Source organism: Dipodomys merriami, unplaced genomic scaffold (assembly GCF_024711535.1).
Source record: "Dipodomys merriami isolate MVZ:Mamm:240054 unplaced genomic scaffold, mDipMer1.0.p SCAF_28, whole genome shotgun sequence".
Taxonomy (NCBI): Eukaryota; Metazoa; Chordata; class Mammalia; order Rodentia; family Heteromyidae; genus Dipodomys; species Dipodomys merriami.
Window position 1 is genome coordinate 16234449 of NW_027204270.1, and position 15144 is coordinate 16249592.

At 41.4% G+C, this 15144-nt stretch overlaps 1 protein-coding gene across 17 annotated transcripts in view; it reads left to right on the plus strand.

The window, feature by feature from the left end:
* Nucleotides 1-15144, plus strand: part of Eif4g3 (eukaryotic translation initiation factor 4 gamma 3) — a 234209-nt gene that overhangs the window by 217216 nt on the left and 1849 nt on the right. For all 17 annotated transcript variants that reach the window (XM_070037719.1, XM_070037734.1, XM_070037733.1 and 14 more), the window contains 3 exons: nt 8869-9015; nt 10598-10679; nt 11917-12063. In XM_070037719.1, the coding sequence (XP_069893820.1) occupies nt 8869-9015; nt 10598-10679; nt 11917-12063 (376 nt within the window). The remainder of the gene's footprint in view (nt 1-8868; nt 9016-10597; nt 10680-11916; nt 12064-15144) is intronic.

Consider the following 15144-nt stretch of genomic DNA (forward strand, 5'->3'; position numbering starts at 1 on the left):
CCTCCCAGTTTTTCCCCTCTCAACTTGCCCCCACCCCAAAAAAGTATGAACCTCTAGCCAGACTGATTTTTAAAAACAGACAGGCATAGATTACCAGTATTAGTAATGAAAGAGATGATAATATTATGGATTCTGTTCATAGGAGTTGATAAGTTAGCTAGGCATTATAGCATACAGATATATTCCCAGTTACATAGTGGCAGAGCCAGGAGTTTCTACAGAACCAGAAGAAAAAGAAGAAAAGCATAAGGGCTAGTTCAAGTGGTAGAATTCTTACATAGTAAGTATAAGGCCCTCGTACTTAATCCCTAGTACACCAACAAAAGTGGATATGAAAATTTTTACATTTAGTTTTTATGCTAATAAACTCATTAACTGCATCAAAGTAAGTAAAACTATTGAAGCTATCTGGAGATATGTATCCAGACTATCTAGTTAAGTGTTCCCACTGAGCTAGGAATGTGGCTTACTGGTAGAGTGCTTGCCTTGCATGCATGAAGCCCTGTGTTTGGTTCCTTGGTCCCACATAAACAGAAAAAGCCTGAAGTGGTACTGTGGCTCAAGTGGTAAAGTGCTACCCTTGAGCAAAAGAAGTTCAGGGACAGTGACTAGGCCCTGAGTTTCAAGCCTAGTACTGGCCAAAAGAAAAAGAAAAAAAAAGTCTTCCCACAAGCTGGCACTGGTGGCTTACACCTGTAATCCTAGCTATTCAGGAGGCTGAAATCTAAGGATTGTAGAGGAGGCTGAAATCTAAGTTCAAAGCTACCCTAGGCAGGAAACTCCATGAGAGTAAATTACTCAAAAAAGCCAGAAGTGGCACTGTGGCTCAGCCTTGAGCCAAAGAAGCTCAAGGACAGCACCCAGGCCCAGAGGCAAAGCCTTGGGGGGGGGGGGGACGTTGGGGATGTTCCCACAAATAAAAACTCCAGGACCTGAGGTTTCACTGGTTATTTCTACAAGCAGTTAAAGAGCAAATATTACTAATTCAAGAAAAGAATTCTATACCAATTCTTCCAGAAAATTGGAGAGGCTTCCCAACTCATTCTAAGACGGACCTGCATTGCTCTGCTACCAGAACCAAACAAATGGCTCAAGAAAACTGCATCAGTATTCTATTATTTATGTAGAGAAAACCTTCACAAGAAAATGGTCACAAAATTAAATCCACTGGTGAATGAAAAAGATAGACAACAAAGTAATTGCACAGAAATGTATGATTGGTTTAGTATTCTAACTCATTCTATGGGGACTGGTGGAGTGGCTCAAATTGTTGAGTGCCTGCCAGCCTTGATGCCTGCCTTGAAAGTTCAAGGCCCTGAGTTCATACCCCAGTATTGCCATAGAAATAGAAATAGATACAGATGCTCCAAAATCAATCTTCCACTGAAAGCAAGATCTTTTAGAGCCAACTATTTAGGGACTGTGAAATCCAGTCAAGCACATTTTTTATGAGAAAAGAATCTGGTGAATTTTGACATTTTTCAGTACTGTGGCAGACAGCCAGAAATGGCCATACATTGTTTGCAGTGTAGCTTGCTGCTAAGCAGTAAGGACTTCGTCCTTCAAGGATTAGATTATGTATTTTAATCTACCTGGTAGTTGACTTAAGGGGCCCGGTGCAGGGGGCTGGTCATTGTTTTAACCCTTTCACACTAAAGAAGCTTTCCAGTGTGTATTTGTCAAAGCATTTAAGGAAATGAAATGTTTCCTCCCTTCCTATCTCTACTTCCATCTCCTTTCTCTTTCCCTCTATTTCTTATTGGATTCCCACACTACTCAGTGAAACCTCAGTAAACTACTGACTACTATAGATAAGAGTTACGAGATTTCAGTGACTACACATAGCAACTACTTTAGTCCTTGAAAAATGTTTGGTAACATCTTAAAAAACAAATAATGGGGCTGGGATTGTGGCTTAGTGGTAGTGCTTGTCTAGCATGTGTGAAGCTATGGTTCCATTCTTTGGTGCCACGGGTGTAGGAGGGTAGCTCAGAGGTAGAGCATATGTATAACAGTCATGAGCTCTAGTTTCATCTCCAGTACCACACACATAGAGAACAATTCTAAAGCATACAAAGAATCAGGAAGAATGGCTATTCACACACAAAAATAACAATGTAAATTTGCAGAAAACATTCCTGGGAACATGGTATATATATTAAAGACTTTCCTGTCTTAACTATGCTCAAATTACTGATGGAAACCATGGATAAAGAACTAAAGAAAACTCTAGAGAATTATATATGAACAAATACAGAATAGAGAATCAATAATTAATTGCAAGATAGAAGCAAATAGGAATTCTGAAGCTAGAAAATTAAAATAGATAAACTGAAAAGTTAACTAGAAAGTTCAACAACTGATCTGAGCAGCAGAAGAAAGAATCAGCAAACTTGAAGATAGGGCAATTGAAATTGCTCAGTCTGAGGAACTGGAACAAAAAGATTCAAGAAAAATGGATAGAACCTGTAGAATACAATCAAGCATACCAACTTATACATTAGGTGGTGTTAGAAGAGAGGGGCAAATATTTGAAGAAACAATGGCTTCAAACTGTCCAGATTTAACTAAAGAAATGAATCTACACATCCAGGAATCTCAGTGAACTTCAAAGAGAATAATCTCAAAGAAATCCACATTGAAGCCTAAGTAATGCAACTTTACAAAGGTCAAGAGAATGAGAAAACAGCAAGATAGAAATGATTGTTGCCAGGCTTGATGGAGAACTCCTGTTATCGCAGCTACTCAGGAGGCAGAGGTAGGAAGATCTGTGAGCCAAAGCAGTTTGAGCAATATCAGACCCTCTCTGAAAAACTTACTAGCAAGCACAAGGCCCTGAATTTGGTCTCAGTACTGTCCACCCCTGACAAAATGTGTTTTCACATAAAACAAATCTTCAGTAAGATTAACTTCCATTTTCTTATCAGAAACCATACAAGTCTTGTTCAAAGCACATAATGTATATTATGGAAATACTGCGATGAAACCCCTTTTTACAATTAATGCTAATTACTGAATGTCACAAGTGTGGGCTAATACATTTATTTCTTTTTCTTTTTCGGTTCAAGACCAGGACGCAAACTCAGTACCTCACTCATTGGCTAGTGCTTTAGCAGCTGAGCCATACCTCCAACCCCAAAATGATATATTTAAAGGACTGAAAGAAATAAACTATAAAGCAATAATTCTGTCTGGCAAAATGTCTTTTGAATAATGAAGTAAAAAAATAATTATTTTAAGGTCTGGGAAGATGGCTCAGTGGTAGAGTGCTTGCCTTGCATGCATGAGGCTCTGGGTTTGATTCCTCGGAACCACATAAGCAGAAATAGCTGGAAGTGGCACTGTGGCTCAAGTGGTAGAGTGCTAGCCATGAGCTGAAGAGCTGAGAGACAGTGCCCAGGCCCAGAGTTCAGGCCCCACAACCAACCAATAAATAAGTAAATAATGTATTTTAAGAAGTTAAGTGAGTTGCAGGGTCCTGGTGGCTCACTCGTATAATCCTAGCTACTCAGGAGACTGAGATCACAGTTCAAAGCCAGCTCGGGCAGGAAAGTCCATGAGACTCTTTATCTCCAATAAACCACCAGAAAACCAGAAGTGGCACTGTGGCTTAAGTGGTAGATTGCTAGCCTTGAGCTGAAGAGCTCAGGGAGAGCACCTAGGCCCAGAGTTCAAGCCCCATGACCAACAAAAAAATAATGAGTTTATTGCCAGCAAACCTGCCAACAAGAACCCTTTAGTCTGAAATAAAAAGACATAGATACAGATAAAATTCATGACAAAACAACATGAATAATTCCTCATATATTTTATAATATATACATATAATATTATACAGTTATGTAATTACTATTTGACTCAAAATTCTACTCCAGGAGAAATAAAAGCATGCACTCTGGTTTGAAGCCAGATAAACCTGAAATTTCAGCTGTCCGAGGTTCTTTTTTGTCTACCCAGATGGGAAGAAGAAACTGCCAGTGCTGGCAATCCCAGGTTCTTGAGTGCCCAAGGCCTAGGGTTTGAACTGGTGGACCCAGAGGCTTACATTTCTAAACCTCAAAGCTAGAGGATTATTCTAGGTTTCAGAAGCCACAGGCTTAAGGCTCTAAGCACTTGTTTAGAGGTATAATGCTTCGTTCAGGCTTTAGCCACCAGTGACCTTGACAGGTAAGAGTTGTAATTCTGGCTTCTGGCAGCAGCAGGCAGCAGCAAGTGGTGCCTTTAAAACTCTTGGGACCAGGTTATCTAAGATTTTGCCCTTTAGGGCTTGACAGCTCAATGGAACTCTTCCTACAACCAGAGCCCCCAGTTTCTCATCTTTATCTCTTCACAGCCCTTTTCTTTCACTTCTGTTCCTTGTCTTTTTCTCCCAGCCGCTCTGTAAGAATTCCAGTAATTGCTATTGTAGCTGACACTGCTGCTACTGCCCTCACCACTACTATCCCTGTCTTCTCTTTGCATCCCAGCTCTGCCCACTCAACTAATGATAAAAATCAAGTATGGGGGCTGGGAAGGTGAGTCAGTGGTAGAGTGTTTGCCTTGCATGCACGAGGCCCTGGGTTCGATTGCTCAGCACTACATAAGCAGAAAAAGTTGGAAGTGGTTCTGTGGTTCAAACAGTAGAGCACTAGCCTTGAGCTGAGGGACAGTGCCTGGGCCCAGAGTTCAGGCCCCACGACCAACAAAAAAAAAAAAAAAGTATGTAAGAAAAGAGAGAAAAACCATTTCACTAGGCTTAGGGCCTGATATTACAGAACCAAATAGGAAGTCAGCTCCTTGCTGACTTAAAAAGTGAGTTGATAAACCTGTTTTATGGCCAAAAGTGGGCGTGGCAAGGTTGTCTGGTGAATAATGGTGCAGTCCCTTACGCAGATGGAGGGCTATGTTTATACCAGTCACAGGCCTTCTATTGAGCCACAGGCAAGTATGTTCCCTCTGGCCTGGGTAGAAATGGAGTACATCAAAATTGTCATGGCCAAGACAGTGGCTTCTGGATCTAGAGTTGCAATATAGTTTCTCTCTCCAAGCATCTGTGAAATGTTGAAAACAGTCAGGATTCCAGCTTGCTGGTTGCCTGATAATCTAAACTAAGCTTCACTCCAGAAATAAACATTAAAAGAAATACTTAAACAGTAACATCAACAGTGATTTGACAATATTTAACAATACTAAACTCCTGCCTCCAGATTTCCAACCATGCCCCATGTTCTAGGGAAAGGTGCCTCAAAATCAAATTCCTCCAACTTAATATGTAACTTTAAACAACTAACATAACTTTTCCTCATCTACAAATGGTAGTAATACCAACCATAGGATTTTTGTGGGGATTAAATGGTATGTTTTCAAATCACTGACCTCACTTACCTGCCATATTATGGATGTTGTTCCTTTTTTTTTTTTTTTTTTTTTTTGGTCGGTTGTGGGGCCTGAACTCTGGGCCTGGGCGCTGTCCCTCAGCTCTTCAGCCCACAGCTAGCACTCTACCACTTGAGACACAGCAGCGCCACTTCCAGCTTTTTCTGCTTATGTGGAATTGAACCCAGGGCCTCATGCATGCAAGGCAAGCACTCTACCACTGGAGCCACCTTCCCAGCCCTGGCTGTTGTTCTTAAAGGGCAGTTAGAATACCAAAGTTTTTGTTGTGGTGGTTGTTTTTGGTACCAGTCCTGGGGCTTGAATTCAGGGCCTGGCTCTGTCCCTGAGCTTTTATATACTATCACTTGAGTCACACCTCCATTTCTGGCCTGTTTTGGTGGTTAAATTGGACATAAGAGTCTTACAGACTTCCTGCCTGAAAGATCCTTACATCTCAGCTTCCTGAGTAGCTACAATTATAGGTGTGTGCCACCAGCATCTGGCTGCAAATGGAGGTTTTACATACTTTGCCTTTTGTATTCTGCTTAGGGATAGTACTCTGCCACTTTGAGCCATAGCAGTACTTCTGATTTTCTAGTGGTAAATTGGAGATAAGAATCTCACAGAGACCCTGGGTGCTGGTGGCCCACCCCTGTAATCCTAACTACAGGAGGCTGAGATCTGAGGATCACGATTCAAAGCCAGCTTGGGCAGGAAAGTCTGGGAGACTGTTATCTCCAATTAACCACCAGAAAACCTGAAGTGGCACTGTGGCAGAGCACTTACCCTGAGCTGAAGAGTGCAGGGACAGCGTCCAGGCCGAGAGTTCAAGCCACAACCAAAAAAAAAAAAAAAAATCTCACAAAGGACTGGAATGTGGCTTAGTGGTAGAGTGCTTGCCTTGCATGAAGCCCTAGGTTCAATTCCTCAGTACTATATATACAGAAAAGGCTGGAAGTGGTGCTTTGGCTAGTATTGAGCAAAAGAAGCTCAGGGACAGTGCCAAGGCCCTGAGTTCAAGCCCCAGGACTAGCCAAGAAAAATATCACAGACTTTCCTGCCTGGGCTGGCTTTTAAACCACAGTCCTCAGATGTCAGCCTCTTGAGTACTAGGATTATAAGCATGAGACACCAGGGCCCAGCTGAGATTGCCTATTATTAAGAGAGCTTATGGCTATGATCTTGTTCTTTTCTTAATTTTTTTTTGGGGGGTCCGGTCATGGGGCCTGAACTCGGGGCCTGGACGCTGTCCCTCAGCTCTTCAGCTCAAGGATAGTGCTCTACCACTTGAGCCACAGTGCCACTTCCGGCTTTTTTCTTTTTGCTTATGTGGTGCTGAGGAATCGAACCCAGGGCCTCCGGCATGCAAGGCAAGCACTCTACCACTGAGCCACCTTCCCAGCCCGATCTTCTTGTTTTCTGTGTATATTGGACTATGAGAATATAATAATTTGTCGATACTCAGTCAGAAAAATTGTAGTGTTGAACCATATTTCCAGACCCTTATAAGAAATATTTAGAAATGGTATATAAATGACAAGAACAAAACAATGGGATGTAAAACATAATTTAAACTAGAGGATTTTACTGTGTAAAGAAGTCTTCCAAGGTAGTGGAGCAAATCTTAATGTGGATTGACTTTGACTTTCATGCAGTTTTTCTTTTAGTTTAATTTGGTTTTTTGGTGCCAGTAGTAGGGCTTCAACTTAGGGCCTGGCCACTGTCTCCCCTTTTTTGCTGAAGGCTGTGCTCTTAACACTTGAGTCATAGCTCCACTTCTGGCTTTTTAGTAGTTAATTGGCAATAGAGTCTTATGGACTTCCCTACCTGGACTGGCTTCTAGTTACAATCTCAACCTCCTGAGTAAGGGTTACAGACATGAATCACCAGGACCCGGGTTTTTTGTTGTTTTTTTTAGTTTTGTGTTTTGGTCTTGTTGGGTTTTTTTTGGCGGGGGGGAGTGGGGGGTAGGAGTATTTAATTGGAGATAAGAGTCTCAGACTTTCCTGCCCAAGCTGGCTGATCCTCAAAATTTCACCCTTCTGAGTAGTTAGGATTACAGATGTGAACCACTGACACCAGTTAATGCATTAGTCTCTATGGTTTTTATGTAGTAAAACTGCAAAAAGCAAGCATACCTATATATTTTATATCTTACATCTTGAAAACTATCAACAATTTTAGTCATAGATTTTTTTAACTACCTAAGAATTAAACAATTTATAGCATTTCTCTCAGATTCAGTGGTCAAGAAGTACTTGAAGGACTTAAAGCCAAAACTATAGTTTTAACAGCTGTTCTGTAGTAATACTTGGCATTTATATGTATCTTTTTTTTTTTTTTTTTTTTTGGTTGGTCATGGGGCTTGAACTCTGGGCCTGGGCACTATTCCTCAGCTCTTCAACTCAAGGCAAATGCTCTACCACTTGAGCCACAGCACCACTTCCCTGTAGTAATACTAATATTAACCTGTGATCACAAAAAGATCATTGAATTGTGTCCTTGCCAAGTACCAGAAGCTAAAGCTATAATCCTAGCTACTCAGAAAAGGCAGCCAGTACAGACTTTATAAGACTCTTATTTCCAATTAACCAGCAAAAATATAGATCACGGCTCAAGTGGTAGAGCACCAGCAGTGAGCAAAAAAGCCAAGTTGAGAATGCCAGACCCTGAGTTGAAGCCTCAGAATTAACACAGGGAAGGAGGAAGAGAGAGAGAGAGGGGCGTGGGGGGGGGGGGGGGGAGGAAAACAAAGAAAAGAAAAATGTATTCTTGCCTGGCTCCATTTATTGTAAAGGTGATATATAGAGGGATTACAGTTACATAAGTCATGTAATGGCTTTTTTTTTTTTTTTTTGACAGTCCTGGCGCTTGAGCTCAGGGCCTGGGCACTGTCTCTGAGCTTCTTTTGCTCAAGGCTAGCACTCTACCAGTTAAGCCACAGCACCACTTCCCGCTTTTTCTGTTTATGTGGAATCAAACCCAGGGCTTTATGCATGCAAGGCAAGCATTCTACCACTTAGCCACCTTCCCAGCCAGGCTTTTTAAAAAAAAAAAAACAAAAAAAACAAAGAATCAAAGGTATCTAGTATGACAAGGAGCAGCCAGGCACCGGTGGCTCACACCTGATGACTCTAGCTACTCAGGAGGCTAAGATATGACAATCTCAGTTCAAAGTCAGCAGGGCCGGAAACTCTGTGAGATTCTTAACCTCAAATGAACCACCAGAAAACCAGAAGTGGCACTGTGGCAGAGTGCTAGCCTTGAGCCAAAGAGCTCAAGGACAATGCCCAGGCCCTGAGTTCAAGCCCCACAACTGACCAAAACAAAAACAAAAAGGAGCAATAATTCAAAATTATAATGGAATATCAGTCTTTCAAATAGCAAATAAAACAGAGCTCTGCTGCTCATTTTTATCATATGTAAAGTAAGAGATAGTGTCCATAACTCTGTTTTCCTCACCAGATGATAATAATATTGAACTATGTTAATATGTTCAACATTTTGTTTCAGAATTTGGACTTTATAGAGACTGACAGTTCTTGTTCCTCTGAAGCACTTTCAAAGAAAGACCTCTCTGCTGAAGAATTATATCAGCGGCTTGAGAAACTCATCATTGAGGACAAAGCAAATGATGAGCAGATCTTTGACTGGGTAGAGGTACAGATGCTATATCACCTTCTCTGCTTTCATTACATAAAGGATTCTTGTGAGGTCCTCTCAGTTCTCACGTCCTTTAGCTTCATGAGAGTTTGAAACTTAAGGAAACTGGCTTTTTTGCTTACGTATGCTCTGAAACTCAAGACTGTTTCTGTTTTTATAAGATTTCAGTTTTCCTCAGACACATGGTTCATGCTGCAATCCTAGCAATGTCAACCTGAAAAGCTGAGATTGTGAGGATTGTGGCTCTAGGAGGCCAGGCATAGCAAAATTTGGGAACCTACCATCTTAGCCAGTAAAATGCTGAGCACCGTGTGGTACATACCTGTCATCCCAGCAAAAAATATAATTAGGAAGATTGCTTGTCCAGACTAGCCCAAGCAGAAAGCAAGTGTAAGTGCAAAATAAAAAGGCTGAGGTGTGGTTCAATTGGTAGAAATCCTGACTACCAAGCACAAAGCCTGAGTTCAAACCACAAAAATAAATAAAATTTTTAGGGCTGGGAGTATGGCTTAGTGCTAGAGTGCTTGCCTTGCATGCATGAAACCCTGGTTTGGTTCCTCAGTAGCACATAAACAGAAAAAGACAGAAGTGGTGCTGTGGCTCAAGTGGTAAAGTGCTAGCCTTGAGCAAAAGAAAACTCAGGGACAGTACCCAAGCCCTGAGTGCAAGACTCTTATATCCAAATCACCACCAAAATGCAAGAAGTTGAGCTGTGGGTCAAGTAATAAGAGGACTAGCCTTGAGCTAATAAGCTCAGGGACAGGAGCTGGTCCCTGAGCTCAGGCCCCAGGACCAGCACCAAAAATAGACAAAAAGAAAGGTTTTCTAGGTGCTTTTTTTCTTGCCACCCTTATGGGAAAAAAATTTCTTATCACCTGAATAGTTTGTTTGAGGCTGTGCTTAAGATAGCCTCTGAGGGCTGGGAATGTGGTTTAATTGTAGAGTGCTTGCCTAGCGTGTATGAAGCTCTGGGTTCAATTCCTCAGTAACACATAAACAGAAAAAGCGGAAGTGGTGCTGTGGCTTAAGTGGTAGAGTGCTAGCCTTGAGCAAAAGAAGCTCAGGGACGGTGCCCAGGCCCTGAGTACAAGCCCCATGACTGGCCAAAAAAAAAAAAAAAGATAGCCTCTAATTGACAGTAAATTAAGATAAAAGGTTTTGGCACACTTATAAATACATACATAAATACATGATACTGAGAAAGTAGTTCAATATATATTACAGTTGTGTATAGTTGCTCCTGAGTGTTTAGACTTGGATAAATCACCTCACATAGATAATTATTTATTAAGAAATATTATTTAAAATTGTTCTCCTATCTGTCTAGTATACTATGCTGTGTAATTGAGTGAGCATGGAATAGCAGTACTAAGGTTCTTAAATTCCCAGTTCCCCTTCTTACATTTCTACATAGTACTAGCAATAGCCAGACTGTTTTTGAATGATCATTTAATTTTTGCCAAAATCCGCAAAAATGTAACTGCTCTTAGTGCCAGGTATGCCTGAATTGAAGGTCCTGGTTTCTCTGATGGGTACATTTACCTGTTCCTTCTTCCCTCCCTCCCCCCCCCAACTTCAGGCTAATCTAGATGAAAGCCAGATGAGTTCCCCCACCTTCCTTAGAGCTTTAATGACAGCTGTTTGTAAAGCTGCTATTATTGGTAAGTGCATTTCTAAAAGCAGATTTTAACATCTGAAATCTTTATTATGTCAACTACTCTTATTATATGGTCTGTTTTATATTGTCTTCAAATCTTGCCCTAGATCAGCTGCTGGGCAAATGGGTGGCATTTCCATGTATACTTCCTGGCCGGCTCAAGCATAAGGACCAATAGTTGCTCTGCCTGCAAAGACAATTTGAGCAATTTCTACAATATATTGTGTCCTTGAATTCAGTGGAGTTGTGTATTCCTTGGGCTTTTTATTACTATCTTACCTGTAGCTTTTCCCATTTTATATACATTGTTCAAGGTCATTTCCTGCATTCAGGAACTATCATGAATGAGTGCATTCAATGGAGAGCTATTCTTTCAGCTTTCTTTTTTTTTTTTTTTTTTTTTTTGTCGGCCGTGGGGCTTGAACTCTGGGCCTGGGCACTGTCCCTCAGCTCTTCAGCTCAAGGCGAGCGCTCTACCACTTGAGCTACAGCGCCACTTCCGGTTTTCTGGTGGTTTATTGGAGATAGGAGTCTCACGGTCTCTCCTGCCCGGGGTGGCTTTGAACCGTGATCCTCAGATCTCAGCCTCCTGAGTAGCTAGGATTACAGGCGTGAGCCACCAGCGCCTGGCTCTTTCAGCTTTCTAAAAATCTTTTTGTTGTTGTTGCTAACTAGACATAAGAGTCTCATGTACTTTCCTGGCCGGCTGGCCTGAAACCACAATCCTCAGATCTTAGCCTCCTAAGTGTAGGTAGGATTATGGGCATGAGCTGCCAGTACGTTGGTTTAATAAACTATTTTAATGTTTACTCTTAAATACTCTGAATCCTTTATTTCTCTATGAAATTTTTGATTGACAAATCTTAAATTGTATTCATTTATGGGATATGATGTTTTGATACATGTCAGCAATGTGGAAAGATTACATCAAAACATCTGCCATCTTTTTTATGATGAGGATTCTGATTAACGTTGCTCTTGTAGGCTGATATGAAATTATCTCTAAAGGCAAATAGTTGGGTGTACTATTTTTGAGGGAAGCCATTACTAAAAATGTTTTATATTATTTTTGAAAGAATATCCCATTAAAATTTACAGAGCACTTGGATTTCAAAATCATTGCTAACCCCTTATCTCCCCTCCCCTTAACAGTCTCACAGGTCCTATGTACTTAGAAAACTACAAATGGTTCTCTTTGTTAATTCCTTAAATGTAATGTCTAGTTCTTCTATCACCTCTAGCTGACTGTTCTACCTTTAAAGTGGATACTGCTGTTATCAAGCAGAGAGTGCCGATCTTACTCAAGTACCTGGACTCAGATACAGAGAAGGAACTACAAGCACTTTATGCCCTACAAGCATCAATAGTAAAACTTGATCAACCTGCCAGTAAGTTTACTTGGGAATGACACTTACCCAGGCCAAGACCTCAGCAAGTATGTGGGGTTTGAAGATGGATAATGGGAAAATCACTTGTAACAACAACTCAGATAATCAACAACTTCTTAAAGTTCTGAATCTTTTACATACTTGTATAAGGAAATGCTAATAAATAAACTAGTCTAGAGCCAAGTGCAAGTAGATCGCACCTGTAATCTTAAAGTATTCTGGAATCTGAGATCTGAGGATCATGGTTCGAAGCCAATGCAGGCAGGAACGTCTATAAGATTCTTAGCTCCACTAAACTATCAGAAAAAGCCAAAAGTGGAACTTTGGCTCAAATGGTAGCGCTCTATCCTTGAGCAAAAAGAAGCTCAGGGAAAAAAAAAAAAGAAGCTCAGGGTCAGCATACAGGCCCTGAGTTCAAGCCCCAGGACCTATATACACACACAAACACACACACAAAAAAAGAAAACGAGCCTAAAGATAGAATCCTTATTCCAAGGCAAGTATGTTCAAGCTTCTTATAATGATGGGAATGTATCTATACCATTTAATATAGTAACCATGAGCCACATGTGGCAATCCTGCAGTATGGGCCTGTTGTGACTGAGGAACTGGTTTTTCTCATTTAATTTAAATTTATATAGCCCTAGGTGGCTGTGGTTACCATTAGACAGTACAGGTCTAAGAGATGAGAATGGCTGATGATCACCAAGGACCATAGTCTTCAGAATCCTCAAGCACCCAGCTAAGACTTTAACAATGATCACGGTATAATTACCAAGGCATTTAAAAATAAGGTTTAATTAAGAATTACTCATTTTTGCTAACGAGATATATAAGGTTATCTGTACCACCTAAGTTATTAGGGAAACTGGTTGATGAATTTTATTGAATCTTGAAGATTCTGTTAACATCTGTGAAAGTGAATGGCGCGTGATTACTTTAGAGATAGCCCTGAGAGCACTTAACTTTTCAAACAAGATATCTTAAGTGTTTGGATGAAAATAGTGCTATGTACTTGACATGTTTCCCACAATTAACATCTTCAGGAATCTCTGGAGCTTTCACTGCTGTCAGAATTGTGGTCCCTGGCTGTTTGCACTTCCTCTAGATCAGCCTTGGTTTTAAGAATGAAAATTTATTTCAGTGTTAGCTTGACAAACATAATTAAAAAGATTATTCTAAGTATGTTTTTATGATTCACTCTAGATCTAGTATTTATTGGCATTTATTGTTTATTCCTCTGCTTCCCTTTACTGTTAGGAACAAACAGAGGGGTTAGAGGTATGACTCAATTGGTAGAGTGCAAGCCAGTGAGTGAAAGTGTCAAGTACAGAGTTTGAGTCCCAATCTCGGACAAAAAGAAAAGAAAAAAGAATAACCAACAGAGTGCTGACTTATAAATGAAGCTTATAGTCATTAAGCCCATCATGAAGTTTTATTTTTCTTTTTGTTGTTCAGGACATGGAACTAGAACTTGTTAAAACTAAGCCAACCATCTATTACTGATATACATCCCCAGTCCCAAGGAATTTTTTTTTCTTAAGAAAATACAACTATTTTGGTCAGGAGTTGATGAGATCTGATAGTCATGGTTCAAAACAGCCCAGGCAGAAAAGTCCATGAGACTTTTTTTGGTGGGGAGGGCGGGCTGGTGATGGTTAGTCTTGAGGTTTGAACTCGGAGCTTGGGAGCTGTCCCTGCTGTTTCCTACTTAAGGATAGTGCTCTACCACTTAGAGCCACAGCTCCACTTCTGGATTCTAATGGTAGTCTCACAGACTTTCCTACCCAGGCTGGTGTTGAACCATGAACCACCAGCACCCAGCCATGAGACTGTTTTCTCCAGTTAACAACCACAAAACTGGAAGTGGTGCTTTGCTGTGGCTCAAGTGGTATAGTGCCAGCCTTGAAAAAAAAAGCAAAGCAAGAAAACAAGGCCCTGAGTTCAAGCCTCAGTACCAGCATATACACACACAGAAAGTGTAATGATCTCCATAGGAACTTAATATTACTACCACTTTTCTCCTTTTTTGAGCAGTAAGTTTCCACTGTGAGGGCACAGCAGGCAAATTGTTTCTGATAGTTGAAACATTTAAAACCAAATAACATTATTTTCCAGATGGAATACCTTTTGCCCATGTTTTTCTCTTTTATTTATTTATTTATTTTGTCAGTCGTGGGGCTTGAACTCTGGGCTTGGGTGCTGTCCCTCAGATCTTCAGCTCAAGGCTAGCGCTCTACCACTTGAGCTACAACGCCACTTCCGGTTTTCTGGTGGTTTATTGGAGATAAAACTTTCCTACCTGGCTGGCTTTGAACCATGATCCTCAGATCTCACCCTCCTGAGTAGCTAGGATTACAGGCGTAAGCCACCGGCGCCCGGCTCTTGCCCATGTTTTACATATGAGGGGTTTTATTCTTTTTTTTTTTTGGTTGTGGGGCTTGAACCCTGGGTCTGGGCGCTGTCCCTTAGCTCTTCAACTCAAGGCAAGCACTCTACTACTTGAGCCACAGCACCACTTCTGGTTTTCTAGTGGTTTATTAGAGATCAGAGTCTCACAGACTTTCCTGTCTCAGCTGGCTTTGAATGATGATGATCCTCAGATCTCAGCCTCTTGAGTAGCTAGGATTACAGGCGTGAGCCACCGGAGCCTGGCTTGGTGGCCCTTTTTTTTTTTTGTCAGTCGTGGGGCTTGAACTGTGGGCCTGGGCACTGTTCCTCAGCTCTTCAGCTCAAGACGAGCGTACGACCACTTGAGCTACAGCACCACTTGCAGTTTTCTGGTGGTTTATTGGAGATAGGAGTCCCAGGGTCTTTCCTGCCCAAGCTGGCTTTGAAGCGTGATCCTCAGATCTCAGCCTCCTGAGGAGCTAGGATTATAGGCGTGACCTCGTGCTGGGAAGGTGGCTCAGTGATAGAGTGCTTGCCTTGCATGCAGGAGGTCCTGGGTTTGATTCCTCAGCACTGCATAAGCAGAAAAAGCCAGAAGTGGCACTGTGGCTCAAGTGGTAGAGTGCGAGCCTTGAGCTGAAGAGCTCAGGGACAGCACCCAGGCCCAGAGTTCAGGCCCTATAACTGGCA